Below are 17444 nucleotides of genomic sequence, written 5' to 3' on the forward strand. Positions count from 1 at the left end.
GGCTTTTATTATATAGGATGGCTCAATTTTAGGAGTGTAACCATAGGTGAGTGGGCCTCAACTGGGGGCAGTTTTACTCCCCAGGGGACATTGGCAATGTCTGGAGATAATTTTGGTTGTTACAACTTGGGGAGGTATGTCAATGGGTGGAGATCAGAAATGCTGCTAAACATCAATGACTACAACAGCTCCCACAACAAAGAGCTATTGGGCACAAAATGTAATAGTTGCTGTTGAGAAACACTATCACAAACATTTAAAAGGAGAGATTTTCTTTTCAAATATATCCTTGTTTAAAAATATCTATTAAATAAACCTCATCAATTGCATTATTCATGTCTCTACTTTTTTACATATTTGATCTATCAGTGAAGAGAGTGACATATTGAAGTCACTCATTTAAGTTAACAAACATTTATTGAGAACCTCCAGTATGTCAGACTTTGTTCCAGATGCTGGAATACTCAGTGAACAAAATGAACATCTCTAACGTCATGGAGCTTTTATTCTAATGGGGGGGGGGGGGGATCAAGAGACATAATAAACAAATGGTATGCAAAATATATGATGACAACTGTTATGGAGAAAATAGAGCCGAGACTAGGGATGGATGCCGGGATGGGCACGGTTTGTAATTATAAACTTGGTGGCAAGAAAGTCTTTACTGAGAAGGTTACATTAGAAGAAAGATCTGGAGGAGATCACAGAAGGCGAAGAAAGGAAAGAGTGTTTTAGGCAAAGGACACAGACATGCAAAGACTCTGATGTAGGTCGGTGTTTGGAATCAAGGAGGGGGAGGAGCAAAGGGAGGAAGAAGGAGAGTCCTGAGGACAAGGTCAGAAGGATGGCGGTGCTGGGCTGGTATCCGGATCATTTAGGGTCTAGAGGACACTGTGAGGACTGTCACTTTACTTCTTCTGGAGAGTTTAAGCGAGTGATATTTGAAAGCATCACCTCAGCTGTGGTGATGAGAATAGATAATGGCAGAAAAGATTGAAGCAAAGAGACCAGTTAGGAGGCCATGGCCTTAATCCAGAAAAGAGATGCTCAGTCCAGGAGATAGTGAGAATTGTAAGGTCAAGAGGCAAAGTTAATCTCGGTCTCTAATGACATTTCCCACTAAAAGCATCAGAGTTCCTGGGAGAAATGGCTCACTCCAAGGCTGGGGCAGGGTAGGTTCAAGATAAACCTGGAACCTTTTGTTATGCCAGAATTTAGGAAATTAGTTAAATGGGACATATTACAAGGACACAGGTACAAGCTTGAGAGGGCATTCTCAGGTCAGATCTGGAATAATTTGAGTATAAACATAATTAAGTCCAGTAATGAATTATAAACCACTGGAAAAAATAGGAATTCACAAGCCTATACTGATCAGAGATAAATGAATGATGGAGGAGTTGGGAGGGCTCTTGCTTAGAGTAGAAAGGTGAGGTCAACTGATAAATGTAGAGAAATTGTTGGAGCCGAGCTATATCATCATTTCCCAACGATTATAGTAAAGATTTTTTCAGCCAAGGATCATTGATAACTGCTAACTCTAGGGGACGTATTTTGATGAGGAACAGGCAGCTTATTAATTGCAAGCGAGAATAAAACCCTATAGCTATACAGAGAAGAAATTGGGTCACACCTTGACTGGGTGATGAAACTTATGTTACCTATGAGGGAGAGATAAACATTGTGTGATTCCCTGATATCACCTACGCTGTCTTCCAGCCCAGAATGCATAACCTTAATCTAACAAAAAGAAACATCAGACAAATAAGATACAAGGAAAATTATAGTTAAATAAACAAATGGAACTACATCAAACTAAAAAGCTTTTGCACAGCAAAAGAAACCATCAACAACCGACTGAATGGGAGAATATATTGGCCAATGATACATCTGAAAAGGGGTTAATTTCCAAAATATATAAAGAATTTATATAACTTAAAAAAAGGAAGACAATCCAATTAAAAAAATGGGCAAATGACTTGAATAGACACGTCTCTAAAGAGGACATACAGAAGGCCAACAGACATGTGAAAAAAATGCTCAATGCCTCTAATCATCAGAGAGATGCAAATTAAAACCACAATGAGATAACACCTCACACCTGTCAGAACGGCTATCATCAATAAATCAACAAACAAGTGTTAGAGAGGGCGTGTCATGCACTGCTGGGAATGCAGACTGGTACATCCACTGTGGAAAACAGTATGGTGTTTCCTCAAAAAATTGAAAGTGGAATTGTCTTTTGACCCAGTGATCCCACTTCTGGGAATTTATTCTAAGAATTCCAAAATACCAATTCGAAAGAATACATGCACCCCTATGTCCATAGAGGTGTAATTTACAATAAACACGATCTGGAAACAGCCCAAATGCCCAACAGTAGATGAGTGAATAAAAAAGCAATGATATACTTACACAATGGAATACTACTTGGCTGTAAATAAATAAGGAAATCTTACCTTTTGTGATAGTACGGATAGACCCGGAGAATATTATGCTGAGTAAAATAAGCCAGTCAGAGAAAGAAAAATACCCTACGATCTCACTTAGATGTGGAATCTAATGAACAAAATAAACCACTGAACAAAATAGAAACAGAGGCATGGACATATGGAACAGACTGACAGCTGTCAGAGGGGAGGGGAGAAGCGGGTCTGGATGAAAGAAGGTGAAGGGATTAGCCAAGAAACATCCTCCTATATAATAAAAGCCTAATATGCTAAGTGTCTGGTCATCTGTTCAACCAATCAAAGCATAATATGCTAGTGATATGCTAAGGCCACTCAACTCCTCGCTATGACGTGCACTGACCACCAGGGGGCAGACAGTTGACCAATCCACCAGTCGCTATGACGTGCTCTTACCAACAGGGGGCAGATACTCCCAACTGGTAGGTTAGCTTGCTGCTGGGGTCTGTCCGATCAGGACTGAGCGAGATGGGCCGGACATGCCCTGGAGCCCTCCCGAGGCCCCTCCCCAGCTGACCAACCTCCTGCGTCCCTCCCTGGTCCAGATCATGCACGGGTGGGGGAGGTCCCCTTGGCCTGGCCTGTGCCCTCTCACAATCCAGGATCCCTTGCAGTGGTTCTCAACCTTATGGCCCTTTAAATACAGTTCCTCATGTTGTGTCCCAACCATAAAATTATTTCTGTTGCTACTTCATAACTGTAATGTTGCTACTGTTATGAATCGTAATGTAAATATCTGATATGCAGGATGGTCTTAGGCGACCCCTGTGAAAGGGACGTTTGACCGCCAAAGGGGTCACAACCCACAGGTTGAGAACCACTGCCTTAGGGGATGTTGGAGAGCCAGTGGTGATAGCCAGAGGGAAAGGGGGTGGGGGTAGGTGGAGATGCGCACAGAGGGAGAAAATGGGGATGAAAGAGAGTTTGCTTGGGGCAATGTGTGCACAGTGCAGTGTGCACGTTATGTTTTATTGTCTTGTATACTTAAAACCTGTAAGGTTATGTGAACCAATGTCACCCCAATAAATTTTACAAAAGGTGGGTGGGGGGACTTGTGTTTCTTGGTTTGTGGCTCCCTTCTGTCAAGGCCAGCAATCTCATTTCTCCAACCTGACCTTCCTTTCTCACATCTCCCCTGACTGAGACCCTCCTGCCTCCCTCTGATAAGGACCCTGTGATAACACTGGGCCCATGTGGACGATCCAAGTTAGTCTTCCTGGGTCAAGATCCTTCACTTAATCAACGTCGTTTTTTGTCATGTGGAATGTAATGAACATACTAAACTGATGAACAAAATAGAAACAGAGGCAAAATAGAAACATTTACAAGTTTTGGGGGATTAGGATATGCACATTTTGGTGAGCCATTATTCTGCCTACCACAGGACGATTCAAAAACGTCAATGTCATAAGAGACAAAGAAAGGCTCAAGAGTGTAAGAGGTTAAAGAGATATGACAATAAGTACAATATCTGATCTTGGACTAGACCCTTTTCTGGAGGGGGAAATGCTATAAGGGACATTCATTATTGGACAAAATTGGAACATGAATGGTTGATTAGATACTGGTAGAGGCATAAATTTATGAAGTTGATAAATGTACTTAAGTTATATAACAGTATATCCTTAGTCTTAGGACATGCACACTGGAGTATGTAGGAATTAGGGCCATGATGCAAACTTTTTAATGGTTCAGAGAAAAGGATTATGTGGACCCATACACACAGACAGAAAGAGAGCAAGAGAACAAATGACAAAATAGGGCAAAATGTTAGCAATAAGGGAATTGGGGGAGGGGCACATAACATGTTCCTTATGCGATTTTAATTTTTGTACTTTTTTGTAAGTTTGAAATTATTTCCAAATGAAAAGTTTTAAAAAGTCACCTATTCAACCTGCCACTTGATCCCAAACTTCTGACAACCGCCCTGATGTGATGAATAGTGTGGAGGTTTGAATGCCTCTAAGGACGAGGTACTCAGTGTCCCCTGTGGCACCTGTTCACCTGCTGGTTATCAAAGGAGTCTGAAAGTTCACTGCGGGTTAAGAAAATCAAATGCATTGTTGGGGGGTGACTTTTACCTGTTGGTTGCAGTCCTGTGTTCTGGTGAAATACAGAATAAGTCTTCCCCCTCTTCAAGTACTAGAGGCCGCTGTCATTATGAAACCAAAGTGTGAGGTGTTCGAGTCCAAGTTCGTTGCCTCACAAAAAGGAAGACTGAAGACAAGACAGGAGTGGTTAGTGAACCCGAAGTTCATTGAGAAGCCAGTCCTGGAAAAGGTGCAGCTGGCGTCCCAGGAGCAGGCCTGGGCCGGGAGCTTCCTCTCCATGCCACAGTGGGGAGTAGTTCAGTGTCCAAGCTAATTAAAGTCTAATGGTCCACGTGTGGAGGCCCACGCAGCCATACGCCACGTGGGCACAGGGATGGGCTGCCCTGCCGCGGGAATGAACCTCAGGAACCCATTGCGCGCACAGGCGAAAGGAGAAGCGCACGCCCCTTTTCATTTAGGGGGTGGAGACAGCGTTGCTCGCTCCTGATTGGTCTTACCAAAGAATTTTGCCTTAGCAACGTCCTTGGGATTGGTTTATATGTCTTACTGCCTTGTGATTGGTTACCTGCACCCGCTTGTCTTAGTATTTTTAAAGTCATGCCTCTCCTGTGTGTCCTTCCTTCCCGCCTCCAAGTTGGGGTGCCTTAGTAACTCCACCTCGTTGGGTTCCCCGATTTTACTCCTCCCACCCGCATGGTCCCAGCTTCCCTCTGTCTCCCCACATCTCCTTTATAATTTGTCTTGCAGGCTAAGTTTCTTGTGGGTGGATGCTGCTTAGTCAGTTTTTAAACCTGTTTACCAGGATCATTTTGGTTTGTCAGTGTTGCTCTTCAAATGCATTGTCCCTGCCCTAACTGGTTTGGCTCAGTGGATAGAGCGTCAGCCTGCCGACTCAAGGGTCCCAGGTCCAATTCTGGTCAAGGGCATGTACCTTGGTACCTTGGTTTTGGGCACATCCCCAGTAGGGAGTGTGCAGGAGGCAGCTGATAGGTGTTTCTAACTCTCTATCCCTCTCCCTTCCGCTCTGTAAAAAATCAATAAAATATATTAAAATAATAATAATAATAATAATAATAATAATAATGCATTGCCCCTGAGAACACAGCACTCCAGTTGTGGCCACTCCAGTGAAGAGCGCAGTGGGCCCATCCATTTAGTTGGATTTAGTTGGATTTGTTCCTGCCTTCACTCCCAGCCACACTCTTCCTAAGTCGCCACAAGCTCTACCGGGCAAAGCCATTTGATGACAGACATTGCTAAATCAAGGGAGGCGGGTTGGATGCTCTGAGGATCCACGTTACCACAGTTACCTGGTAAAACAAAAGGAAACCCCGGCATGAGTCTGGCTACTGCTGAGATGGAAGCTGCTCTCAGCACTTGCCCTCCCAGGCAGCCAGGGCAGAGGCGGGTTTCTAGTCTGTGGGTGATAAGCAGAGTGATCCGGAGAGTTTAATGTTAGTAATCGGCTGCAGGAGCCTCAGCGGCAGGACTGCGCGGCCCTGCAACCCTGCAATGGGAGGTTTTACAGCTGCTCTCCCAGCTCCCAAAAGGGAAGTGAAGGCATTTAGGAGACTCGCCTAAGGTCACAGCTCATGTCCAAGGCAATCCACAACTCTGCAACTCAGAGTTCTGGGTTCTACAGTGTTGCTTAGAAATCGGCACAAGGAAGCCTGGAAGTGTCTTCTGTGGCGAGTACCTCAATGACTAGTTGGTTTGAGGCTTCATCGGGGTCCCCTTTGCCGCATTCTGACGAGGGAGTCAATGCCAACTGTCCTCTGCCATTGCCTTCATCCTTCAGCAGCGAGCAGGGCTGCGTGGCCCGCCTAGCAGTGCTCCTGCAGACACGGAAAGGCCACACTCTGAGTGGGATCTCACCCGCCATAAAAAAATCAGGTCACTAAACAGCTGCTGCATATCAGGGTCAAACAGCTCACGTCAGAGGCAGTAGGAGAGGACTGTTTTCCTCAAAAGTCTTAAGAGAATTCCTAATGAAGGCTTTAGATGGTGGGATGCTGGTGTGAGGGAAAACAGGGAGGGAAGGACAGGCTCCTCTGGTGAGCCCGCTGATGCAGTCAACTTGCAGACACTGTCTTAAACAGGAAGTCCCAATGATTTATAATCTGAACTGCCTGAGCATGCTTAGCTCACTAGTGACAATCCATCCTTTTATTTCTGCCCCCACCTCTAAAGTAGAGTTAAGGCAGCGGTTCTCAACCTTGGCTGCACTTTAGAATCACCTGGGAATCTTTTTAAAATCCTGATTTCTGGGCCTCATCCTCCGGAAATTCTGTTTCTTTGTTACGGGGTGGGGCCACAACATTAGTAACAAAGAAACAGAATGTCCAGAGGATGAGGCCCAGAAATCAGGATTTTAAAAAGATTCCCAGGTGATTCTAATGTGCAGCCAAGGTTAAGAACAACTGAGTTAAGGAATAGACAGCATGGTCCTACTGGCCTAGGAGTTAATCAGGAGGTTTTAGAGACGGGGCTGGTCTCAAAGGATGGTGGTGAGAAATGGAAGTTCAAGGAACTGTGAGAAGCTACCCTGTTCCTTGGAGATATTCCCAGATGTGGATAAACTGGGGAAGTCAAGGGGTGCGATAAGTTATCAAAGGGAGTTTAGCCGAGGGAGGGCACGTGCAAGGGAATAGGGCAACTTAACCGGATTCAGTAGGGCAGTGTCCTGGCCCTGCACTCATGGGCTTTCTCTTTTTAAGCAGCTGGTAGAGGCACCTCCTTCTTTCTCTTTCCTGTGCCTGTTCAACTGAGACATTGCTCAGCATCACAATCACCTCCTCTAAGCACAATCACCTGTCTCACGAGTCAGGTGGACCTCAAATCTCAGACATAGCAAAGTTTCTCTACCCTGGAGGCCGGAGTGGGGGGAGCGGGAGGCCACTAACAGGAAACGTTCATCACCCTGCAGGGGGCCGCAGATTCCTTTGCCACAGAAATGTCCCCATATGACCATAACGGGTGTAAATGAAAAAGGAAATGGTACCAAAGACCATTATTGAACTGTCTTTTCTCTTCCTCCTCTCAGTGAAAGAAACCACAGGCAGAGAAGCAGAGAACAAATACTTTATTGGAATGACATGGCGACTTATACCTCAAAACCCCTCTCCCATGAGAAATTAAAACATATCAAGGTTTGATAAAAAATAAGGATCTCCTTTGTCAAAAACCTCTAGCATGCAATCCTGTGTTCATGTTGTTTGTTTGATACCATGGAAACACAGTTGTTTGCAGTAGACAAAAGTGTGTCAGGGAAGAGACCAAAGGTTAGTTTCGATGTTTTCCCCATAAGACTGAAGAAAAATAATTTTGATTGGTCTTAGCTATGGAAAAATCCTTCTGAAAAAGAAACTCTTTCCTCTAGAATTCCAAATTTTCGCTAAGATAAGACTTTACAGACTTTAAGCCACCTCTTAATTATGAACTCAACAGGCTTTTAGACATCAGTAGCGTTCATATTAATAGGGAAAACAGGCATAAAGAGTCTCAGAAAATGGGCACCTAACTCAACATAATGATGGTCTATACGTGACCGCGATGCAAGAAGCCCACAACTTTGCATCGGGGTCCTTGTCCCATGGGTAGAAGGCTCTCTTCCATCTGAATGAGAACGAAGTGACAGAGAACAAAGTTCTCTACACACAGTCCAGTGGTTCTCAAAGCTAGTGTTTATGGAGCTGAATGGTATCAAGTGATTGTTAAGCCTTTGGGTTCTTAATTTAGGCTTTCCTCTTGGAAACAAAATCTCACTGAACAACTCTCTCTTTCAGAACAGTCTTTTGAATAATTGTCTAAACTAGTTTAATAAAGATTATCCTTTTGCCTCACATAAACCCATGTTTGGTTAGAAAAGGGGCAGAGTTCTGGAGGGATCAGATAGCTTCACCTCCTGACAGAAGCACATTTTCCCCAGTGATGATTTTTTGTGTGTGTGTGTGAGGAGGGAGGAACCAAAGACATAAAAGTAACTGTAATGATCTGAAAGTTTCATGTTTTCCCCTACTTCTATTAACACACCAAGGGCAACTGAAGGTTTAGGTGGTTCTGTATGTAGCTTCATGCTCAAACATACAAATAGGCAATGGTAGGGACATTCAGTACATTTGTGGAGTGGAATATACCTATGAGTAGAAGGCTCTCTTCCATCTGAATAAGAACAAAGTGTCAGAGAACAAAGTAGCCTTTTTTTAAAAAAAATAAAATATATATTTGCGGTTTTTGTTGTTGTTTGTTTTATTTTTATTTTTTTTAAAGTTTTTTAAAAATATATTTTATTGATTTTTTACAGAGAGGAAGGGAGAGAGATAAAGAGTCAGAAACATCGATGAGAGAGAAACATCGATCAGCTGCCTCCTGCACATCCCCCACCGGGGATGTGCCTGGAACCCAGGTACATGCCCTTCCTGGAACCCAGGTACATGCCCTTGACCGGAATCGAACCTGGGACCTTCTAGTCCGCAGGCCAATGCTCTATCCACTGAGCCAAACCGGTTTCGGCTATCATAAATTAACTTTTAAAAAGGAAATGCTTCAACATGAAATAGATTTTGATTCTAGAGACTACAGTTTTTTCAATACCCCCAGGTGAATAATTTTATCAGTAGCCCCACCATGAAACTGTATAACTCACAGAGTTACACAAAGAGGTTATAGAAAGAGGTAGCATATTGTAGGCTGTGGACATGCTGAATGCTACCATAGCAGAAAACTATACTCTTCTAGGACTAGTATGTACAAGTTAAAAAATATGTATATATTTCTGATCTAGTAAATAACTTGCAATACTTAAATTTAATGGTGGAGCATGCAAAAAATTAATAATGCTGTCTTAATAACGCATAGAAAGCAAATACATACACTCAATGAATTCATCTCTTTATTGCATATTGCTATTTAAAAAATGTACAATTTCATAACACATACAACATATTCTTCTTGGTACTATAGCAACAGTTTTGCACCTAAAGACTAAGTGGGTCCAACTACTAAGCTAATAAGATACAAGACATACAATTAAGTTTACAAATTATAATGCTTTTTCTTTTTGGCATTAATTTAAAAAAACACAAACTTTAAAATACACATCCAAGAGAGAAAAGTGGCTACTTACACCAGCACCAATCTAAAAAAGTAGATTTTTTTTTTTTTCCAACAATGGCACATGGAATTACCTGCACACAGCTTTTGGGGAAAGAAACCAAAAATGGAAATGGCATAGGAGGCAAACCAGGATGGTCATCTCAAAATGAGGATGATTGGAAAGGGCAACAGGGACATGACACACAGCTTGCTCCTTTAGTGACTCTCCAACCACTTGTCTATTCCTTAAACTGTAAAACAAAGCCATTTTCAAAATGCAGTCCCCAAATGGAGCCAGACCAAATTCTCCTGCTATAAATAGAAAAGAATATATATAGAGGCACTTTAGTTAAGGAATAGACAAATCCATCAGCATATCCCACTCCTCCTCGTCTCCAAGCCTTTTTTGAATAGTCTCTGCCTGCACCTTTAACATGGTGTATTTGCAGACCTTGGTAACTAAAGGTTGGGGGAGCCCAACCTCTGCTGTGTATTTATGTTTTATTTGCTAGTCATTTACTTCCATTAATTGTAGAAAGTCACTAAGTTTGCAATGAAGGGGAAAATGAAAACCACAGCTCTTGACAACTCTTAGAGCATTATTTCACAGCTTCCACACAGCGCAGGGACCTTGCCGTCCGCGCTAAGCATTATAGTTTATACAAACTATTTTTAAATAGCACAATTTCTGTACAGCGCACGCAGTGGTATTTTATTCACCCCTAACATCCCCATTAGAACATGAGTTCCTTGGGGGCAGAGGCTCTGTCTTGCTTACCATTGTAGCCCTACTATGCTTGGCACATAGTAGGTGTTTAATAAATATTTGTTAATTGAATGAAAAACTCAATTTAGTGAGTAAATAATGTTCTAGTGCAACAGGACAAACTACTCTCTCCACAGGAAACCCAACCACAACAGGATAGATGGAAAGAAAAGAGAGACCCTTAGCCCTCCTCCCCCACTACAAATAAATAAAGCAAAGCCAAAAAAAAAAGTAACAGCCCCCTTTATATACCATATAATTTAAAAATATTAAGAGTTGGTAGGTTAATGGTAAGTATCTATATTTTATTTTCTAATGTTCATTGTTTTTATCCATTTCTCCCTGAGAGCTTTATCTTTTGGACTGAAGTTTTACAGGTAGCTTTACTGACACACAATTAAAAATGACAACATATAACAGGAAAGCACTTCAGACATACTTAGAGCTAAACAGATCTCGGCATCTCTGTTGGTGTTGTTGACATTTTGTGCATTTACTAAGTATTCTTTAGTCCAGACCTATATTTACAGAAGACACAGCTTGTCCTAAAAAAGACTGAAAATAGATAATACCAAAAAAAAAAAAAAAAAGCGGGGGAAGGCACCCCATAAACAATTTTAAAAATAATTTTTAATCCTTCAGAGAATCCCTCCTTTTAGGTCTTGGGTGGGAATTTTATTTATTGTTAGAACAAGCACACTCTGGCAGTTTTTTTCTTTAACAAGAGCACAGATTGCATTTAGATAGTGTTCTTCCCAAAAGCAATGTAAAGAAATCATTAGGATGCTTGGCAGAGAACTCAGTGAAATTAAGAAAAAAAAAAATTGATGTCCAAGTTTTAAATAGATGAAAAGATTCTGACTGACATTCTACATAATTCAGATTGTGTGCAAGATGTCCTCCATGAGCAGTTACAGACGCCTCCCTACACCCACGTCAGAAATCTGAGCTCGCCCTGTCAGGTCCTGAAGCGATGCACCGGCATCACATGGGCAACCACCAAAACCACTTAAAATCTGTATCTTTCCAACACCGGTTTCACCAATGAAAATAATTCCAGAGCACACCAAGCTTGGAGACCATATCATATTTTAAGCTTTTTTTTTGTCTTTTTACTCTAGGGAATGTCTCTGTCATCTCTTTCAGGAGATAGTATTGTGCTTCTGAACAGGCGGTGTTCAGGGAAGAAGACGAGCCACACTCAATATGAATGCATACACCAAGGGCTTCTGGGCACAAACAGTAACGTAGGTTTTTAAAAACCATACAGATAGGTCTCCATATAACACTCAGACTTCTATATACATTTTAATATACATATACACATACATTTACATACACACACACTCACACCTGCACTCACAGATGAAAGGAGAAATTGCCACTGTTTGGATTGCAAGGCAGTGTAATGAAAAGTTCTAGTCACTTCAAAGGGCTGCTAATGAGCTTTCTAAAAAAGTATTCAAGGAAAATTAGAAATTAAGTTTTGTGACTGGTCTCTCGCGGCTGCTGTCCGTCATCTGGTTGGTAATGCGTTTGCGATTCCGCTTCAGTTTAGAGAGGTCTTTGTCAAACACTTCTCCCGAGCGCAGAGCTGAAACCAGGTCATCGAACTCGCCGCCTTCCTCGCTATTCTCCTTAGCTTTCCTCATTTTACGTTCCCTTTCACGTTGTTCTTTGAGCTGCAAACAGAAAGCACCCGCTTAGAAGTGTCAAAGTGCTGTATTTTGTGTACAGTGGTGGTGAATTCTGTGAAACATGGCAATGCTACAGCCACACCAGCCATGTTCATCTACAGCTGCCAACCCCCCTCAGAGTCACAAGAGAGGGGTCACTGGGACATTGTTCATTGTGGAAGCAATAATCAATAGAGAAAAGTGACCACTACTTGGTGATTAGAATCTCACCATCAGGAATCTAGGTAAACCTCATGATATTCCAGTTAAAGAGCAACTGAAGCAATTTCTATTTCTATAATGGAATGAGACCATCATCACTATTAAACTGACCCCAAATAGTGGTTTCCTTGATGGTACAGAGAGACTAAAAGCAAATACTCATCAGGCCACTCTCCTTACATCAAAGGCTTAGCCAGTATCTATTGTGAATGCCTGGAACCCGCTATGCAACTTACTATTATTAAAAGCCAAATAATACACATACATTATAGAAAATTTGGATAATTCAGATACACAAAAAGGAAAAAATTCATCCTTAATTCTTTTATTTATTAATTTATTAAATTTATTGGGGTGACATTGGTCAACATGAACATATAGGTTTTAGGTGTGGGTTTCTATGTTACAAGATATGTATATTGTACTGTGTGTCCACCACCCAAAGTCAAATCTTCTCCTGTCACCATACACTAGGTTAATTCTACTATCAAGAGATAATCATCGTGAACTTTTTGGGGGAATATCGCACCACTACTATTTTCTGTATTTACACTTATTTTACATTAAAAAAAAGGTTTTGTGTAGAAATCATTTTGTAAGCTTTCTTGCATTATTAGTCTTCGAAGACATGACTTTTAAGGGCTATATAAGTATTCCTCCATGTAGCTATTACTCCTTTAGAACTGATGCCTTTTTAGATTGTCTGCAGTTGGGGCAATTATAAAGACTGCTGTTCTCATGCAAATTTATGGTGATTTCTTTAGCCTAATTTCTAAGAAATGAGTTTCCAGATCAAGGAATGTGGATATAATCTGGGGGGCTTTGGAGGCAGATGCCAAATTGCCCAAGGGAAACTTGCTACGGATTTAAACTCCAAACAGCATTCTAGAGAGTGCCCTCCTTCTTGCCAGCACACCAGAGTGCTACTGAAAAACCAAGAGTTGAAGCAACAGACCTCCTAGGAGGGGGATCGGCCAACTAGCCAACTAACCCATCATTCTCTTACCTGAGCTTCCATGCGCGCTCGGCGCTCTTCCTCCTCCTTCCTCTTTCGTATGTTTTCATTCTCTTGTTTGGCTTCTGACACAGCTTGAAGGAACTGATCGAAAATGCCAAAGAACTCATCCGGCTGCATTTTGCCAGCCTCTTCCCCAAAGTGTTTCACTGCTTTAGTAAACTGGAAAGAAGGAGGTTTTAGTAAATGCGGTGTTCCACGAGAGTTCCACTATCAAATCCCTCCAGCACTCAAGCTCAAGTTGAGCCAAATTTAACTTGCGGGATCTGAGTGAGCCTGCATTTATCTTTGGCTGCCAAACATGTCTCTCTGTCATTTTTAAAGTAAAAGAATGAATACTCCTCGCCTTTTGAAACCATTTATTCTTGTCTGCCTCATTTCAGCTTAAAATCTATGATTACCTCCTATGACTTTTTATTAACTAAACAGTAGTAAAAACAAGAAAGCAAAATATCATAGGGCAGAGCACTCAAGACATAAAACTAATAGCAAACTCAGCAGGGGTAGGGAAACTTGTACTTTTAACTTTTCTTTGAAGTAGTTTAATATCATTTATTGGTGCCATATGGTCAATATCAAAAACAAATGGGATCCAGTGCTTCTTAGATGCTCTTTCTAATAATAAATAATGCCAGTATTATCATATTTCCTGGGCCTCAATTAGAAAACATTAACTGATTAAGGGAGAATTTTAAAAAGTTATATTAAAATATATGTACATGATAAAATAGTATTTTAATTCTTTTTAGTTTTAACTGTTTCTAATTTTAGTTCTTCTGGCAGTTATATTCATAACTTGAAATCACATGCTGCCAGGAGCCAGCGTCATTACGATCATCCAAATATGTTCAATGCTGGTCAAACTGTTGGTTGGACTTTTTCTTTCTCTGTAATGGTCTAAGGCTGTTAAGCTACTAAGAATGGTGTTTCTAGATTCAAAGTCAAGCAAATGATCACTCCCTAGACCTAATTCACTACTTAAAAATTTCTAGAACTTTAATTTTTTTTTTCATATTTAGACCATAAAGTTTATACAGTCCCATCACAAAAGTTTCTAACTACTTTTATTTTTTTTTTTGGCATGACTTGCCTAATTATTAAGTTTTTCTGATATTTCAGTGATACTATCTACCTAAAGGAAATGTTTTCAATATTTAGTCTCTTTTTATTTTTTATCCCACCCTCCAGTTTTATTGAGATATAATTGCATACAGCACTGTTTACGTTTAAGGTATCCAGTGTAATGACTTGACTTACAATATTTGTGAAATGATTACCACAATAAGTTTAGTTAACATCCATCATGTCACATAGATACAAAAAAAGAAAAAAGGGAAAAATATATTTTTTCCCCTTGCAATGAGAGCTCTTCGGCCTACTCTCTTAACACCTTTCAACCCCAGCACACAGCAGTGCTCACTACAGTCACTGTGTTTAGAACATCACATCCCCAGGACTGACTTATCTGGCTGGATGTTTGTACCTTCTGACTATCTCCCTTCAATTTCCCCTCAATATTTATTCTTAAATAAACAATTTTTAATTATGTTATATATGTGTATGTGTGTATATGTAGATGATATTTTATAAATGTTATTTCATATCTTTAATTTATAATAAAATATTCCTTTACCACTTTTGCCATCACTGAGGAGTTGTTCTCAATGTTTTACTTATTTGGAAATATTCTATTAGAAACCAGAGCTCTTTAGGAAAAAACACAATATTCTTCACACACCACATACAGCGCTCCAGCCCGTTCCATGGTTTTATAAGCTCATTTCTAAAAGCTCTGGTATGAACAAAATGGCAATAGACAGCCTACAACTGTGTTTCTAAAACAGTCAAGTTCATGCGCTCCAAGCCATCCTGAATGATCTTTTTATCTAGGAATTCTAGTGTTGATGAAGTCATGTATATTTTTGTCTTAGAAACATGAAGAAAACTAGTTCCAGACTAAAGTTCCCACGCTAAAATAAAGAGAAAAAACACACTGTGTATGTGTGTGTTTAAATAAAATGTTAACTATCCAGTTGATTCCCATAAAAATGTTTGAGCCCTTGATGAAGTAGGTACTATATTGCCCGGTTTGGGGAGGAGGTCCCCTTCCTTACCGAGTGTGTACTTCAAGTGGTGAGGCACACACAGACATGGAGGGCTATCCCAGTGGAGGCTGCTGGCATAGCTGACCTATTGCAGTCATCAGAGGTTGGACCTCTAACAGCAGTCATTGAACATGTATTGTCTTTCCATTTATGTAATAATGTTGGAAATGGTGCTTAATGTTGAGACTATCTAATGTATCTACTTCTTAATTTTAACCAGTATGTGTGCACACTTACAGAACAAGCATCCAATTCTATAACTGAACATGTGACCACAGAAAAATGACATCCATTACTCAAGTTTCAAAGGAAAGATTCAAGTTAAAGTGAAATTTGTGGTAATCGAGAGATGGGTGTATAAAAGTACTTAATAGTTCAGGGAAAGGGCTTAATATAATTTATCAACAACGAGAAAGAAAATGAGAGAATATATGCCTATATATGTATATGAGTATGTATATATTTTGGAAGAGGAAATAACGAGAGAGAGAAAATGGGCAGGAGAATTTAAAGGTCTTAATAATTAACCAACACAAATTTTTCCTTTATAGAAACACAAGATTTTGGAATAGCAAAAATTATAAAAAGAAATCTTATTAAAAAGTATTCCTCTGGCAATAAGCCTTAAGAGGATTAAGAGACACCTCATTTAATAAGTTCTTGTTTATTTATTCTGATTGTCTTTATTGTTTATCATTTGTCATGGAATTATCTATTATTGCATAGTGATTATAGTTTACAGACTCACTCTTGAAAAAAAAAATCAATTCCTAAAAATAAAAACATATTTTTACAAACTTTGAGTAGAATAAATTACTCTAAATTCATACTCCACTGTGAATATTACATGTGGGCCATCCTCTGGCCTGCTGAACTTGGCGTAAGTTCTGCTAGAGATTCAAGAGGGAGTATCCTGTCCTCCCAAGCATCTCAGGAGAGCACACTGAGGCACACGGTCTTGTCACACCTGATCTCACATTGCCTGACTTTAGTTTCCATAATCTCTTTTCTGGTTTCCAGCGATAAGTACTGTGACCCACTATTAATCAGTAGAAAACTGTCTTAGTTTATTTAGTGGTTTTACACCATTTGGATACTTCATAATCTTGCTAACTTAAAGGCAACATAGGCCAGGCAGACAAAAAGGGTATGTTTTAATTGATCACAGCCTGGGGGGGGGGGGTGTGTGTGTGAATATATGCTTATAGTATAATATCTGAAAGTACCAGCCCTTTGCAAGGGGAAACTTACCAGATCCTTAGCTTCTGCTAGAAGATCTTCAACATCGGAGAAGCTGAAGCTGGCCACTGTGATGAACTGGCTGACAACGGACACAAATTTGTCTCCAGGCTGCGAGGGCTGAGACTTCTGATATTCCAGCTCCTTAAACCCAGGAAACAGATAATGTCAGTGTAAGCCTTGAATGCAGACACACCGTGTCTCATTCTCCATATGCTCAAATTTAGTGAGTCGGAAACCTGCTCTGGAACATTTTGTGATGCCCTCGCTCCACCTGCCGTCTGCCCACCATGCTAGGCCATGCCCAGGTGCACACATACTTGAAAACAGCAATTTATTCAATCGTCTGCCTTTATCAGTGTGACTCCTTACACTGGCTTAAATGTAAGCAGATTAGTATCTGGATAAAATTAATAGAAGTTAAACAAGAACTCTGGTTCTTTGATTTTTTATTTTTTCTTTCCCTCTCTGCCAAATCTACTTACTTCCCAAACCATGATATCTGGGTAGGTAGAATTTCAACTGCAGCTACCATTTTCCTTCTTGTCCACCCAGTGATTCAGTTTTTATGAACAGACAGGTGAGGAGTATCAGTGCATTGTTAATTACCCATATTCTCTGTTACCATGGTGATGAACACACATTATTCAAATTGAATTTTAATTTCAACCATTACCAGATGCACTTGCTTATTTAATCCCACAACACCTCAATGAGTGAGGCATTGTAGAGGGTTCTAAATCCTTATGCAAAGTCACATAACTGATGTATGACAGGGTCAGAATTTGAACTCAGGTCTGCCTGACTC

At 40.6% G+C, this 17444-nt stretch overlaps 1 protein-coding gene across 1 annotated transcript in view; it reads right to left on the minus strand.

Annotated features, from left to right (window-relative positions):
• Positions 1 to 9388: 9388 nt before the first annotated feature.
• Positions 9389 to 17444, minus strand: part of DAAM1 (dishevelled associated activator of morphogenesis 1) — a 157478-nt gene continuing 149422 nt past the window's right edge. Inside the window, exons 24-26 of the mRNA XM_081087886.1 lie at positions 16649 to 16780; positions 13284 to 13454; positions 9389 to 12061 (exon numbers count right to left, since the gene is read on the minus strand). Coding sequence (XP_080944012.1) covers positions 11852 to 12061; positions 13284 to 13454; positions 16649 to 16780 — 513 coding nt within the window. The 3' untranslated portion in view covers positions 9389 to 11851. The remainder of the gene's footprint in view (positions 12062 to 13283; positions 13455 to 16648; positions 16781 to 17444) is intronic.

This window comes from Myotis nattereri (assembly GCF_964212035.1).
Source record: "Myotis nattereri genome assembly, chromosome: 1".
In the NCBI taxonomy this organism is placed as follows: Eukaryota; Metazoa; Chordata; class Mammalia; order Chiroptera; family Vespertilionidae; genus Myotis; species Myotis nattereri.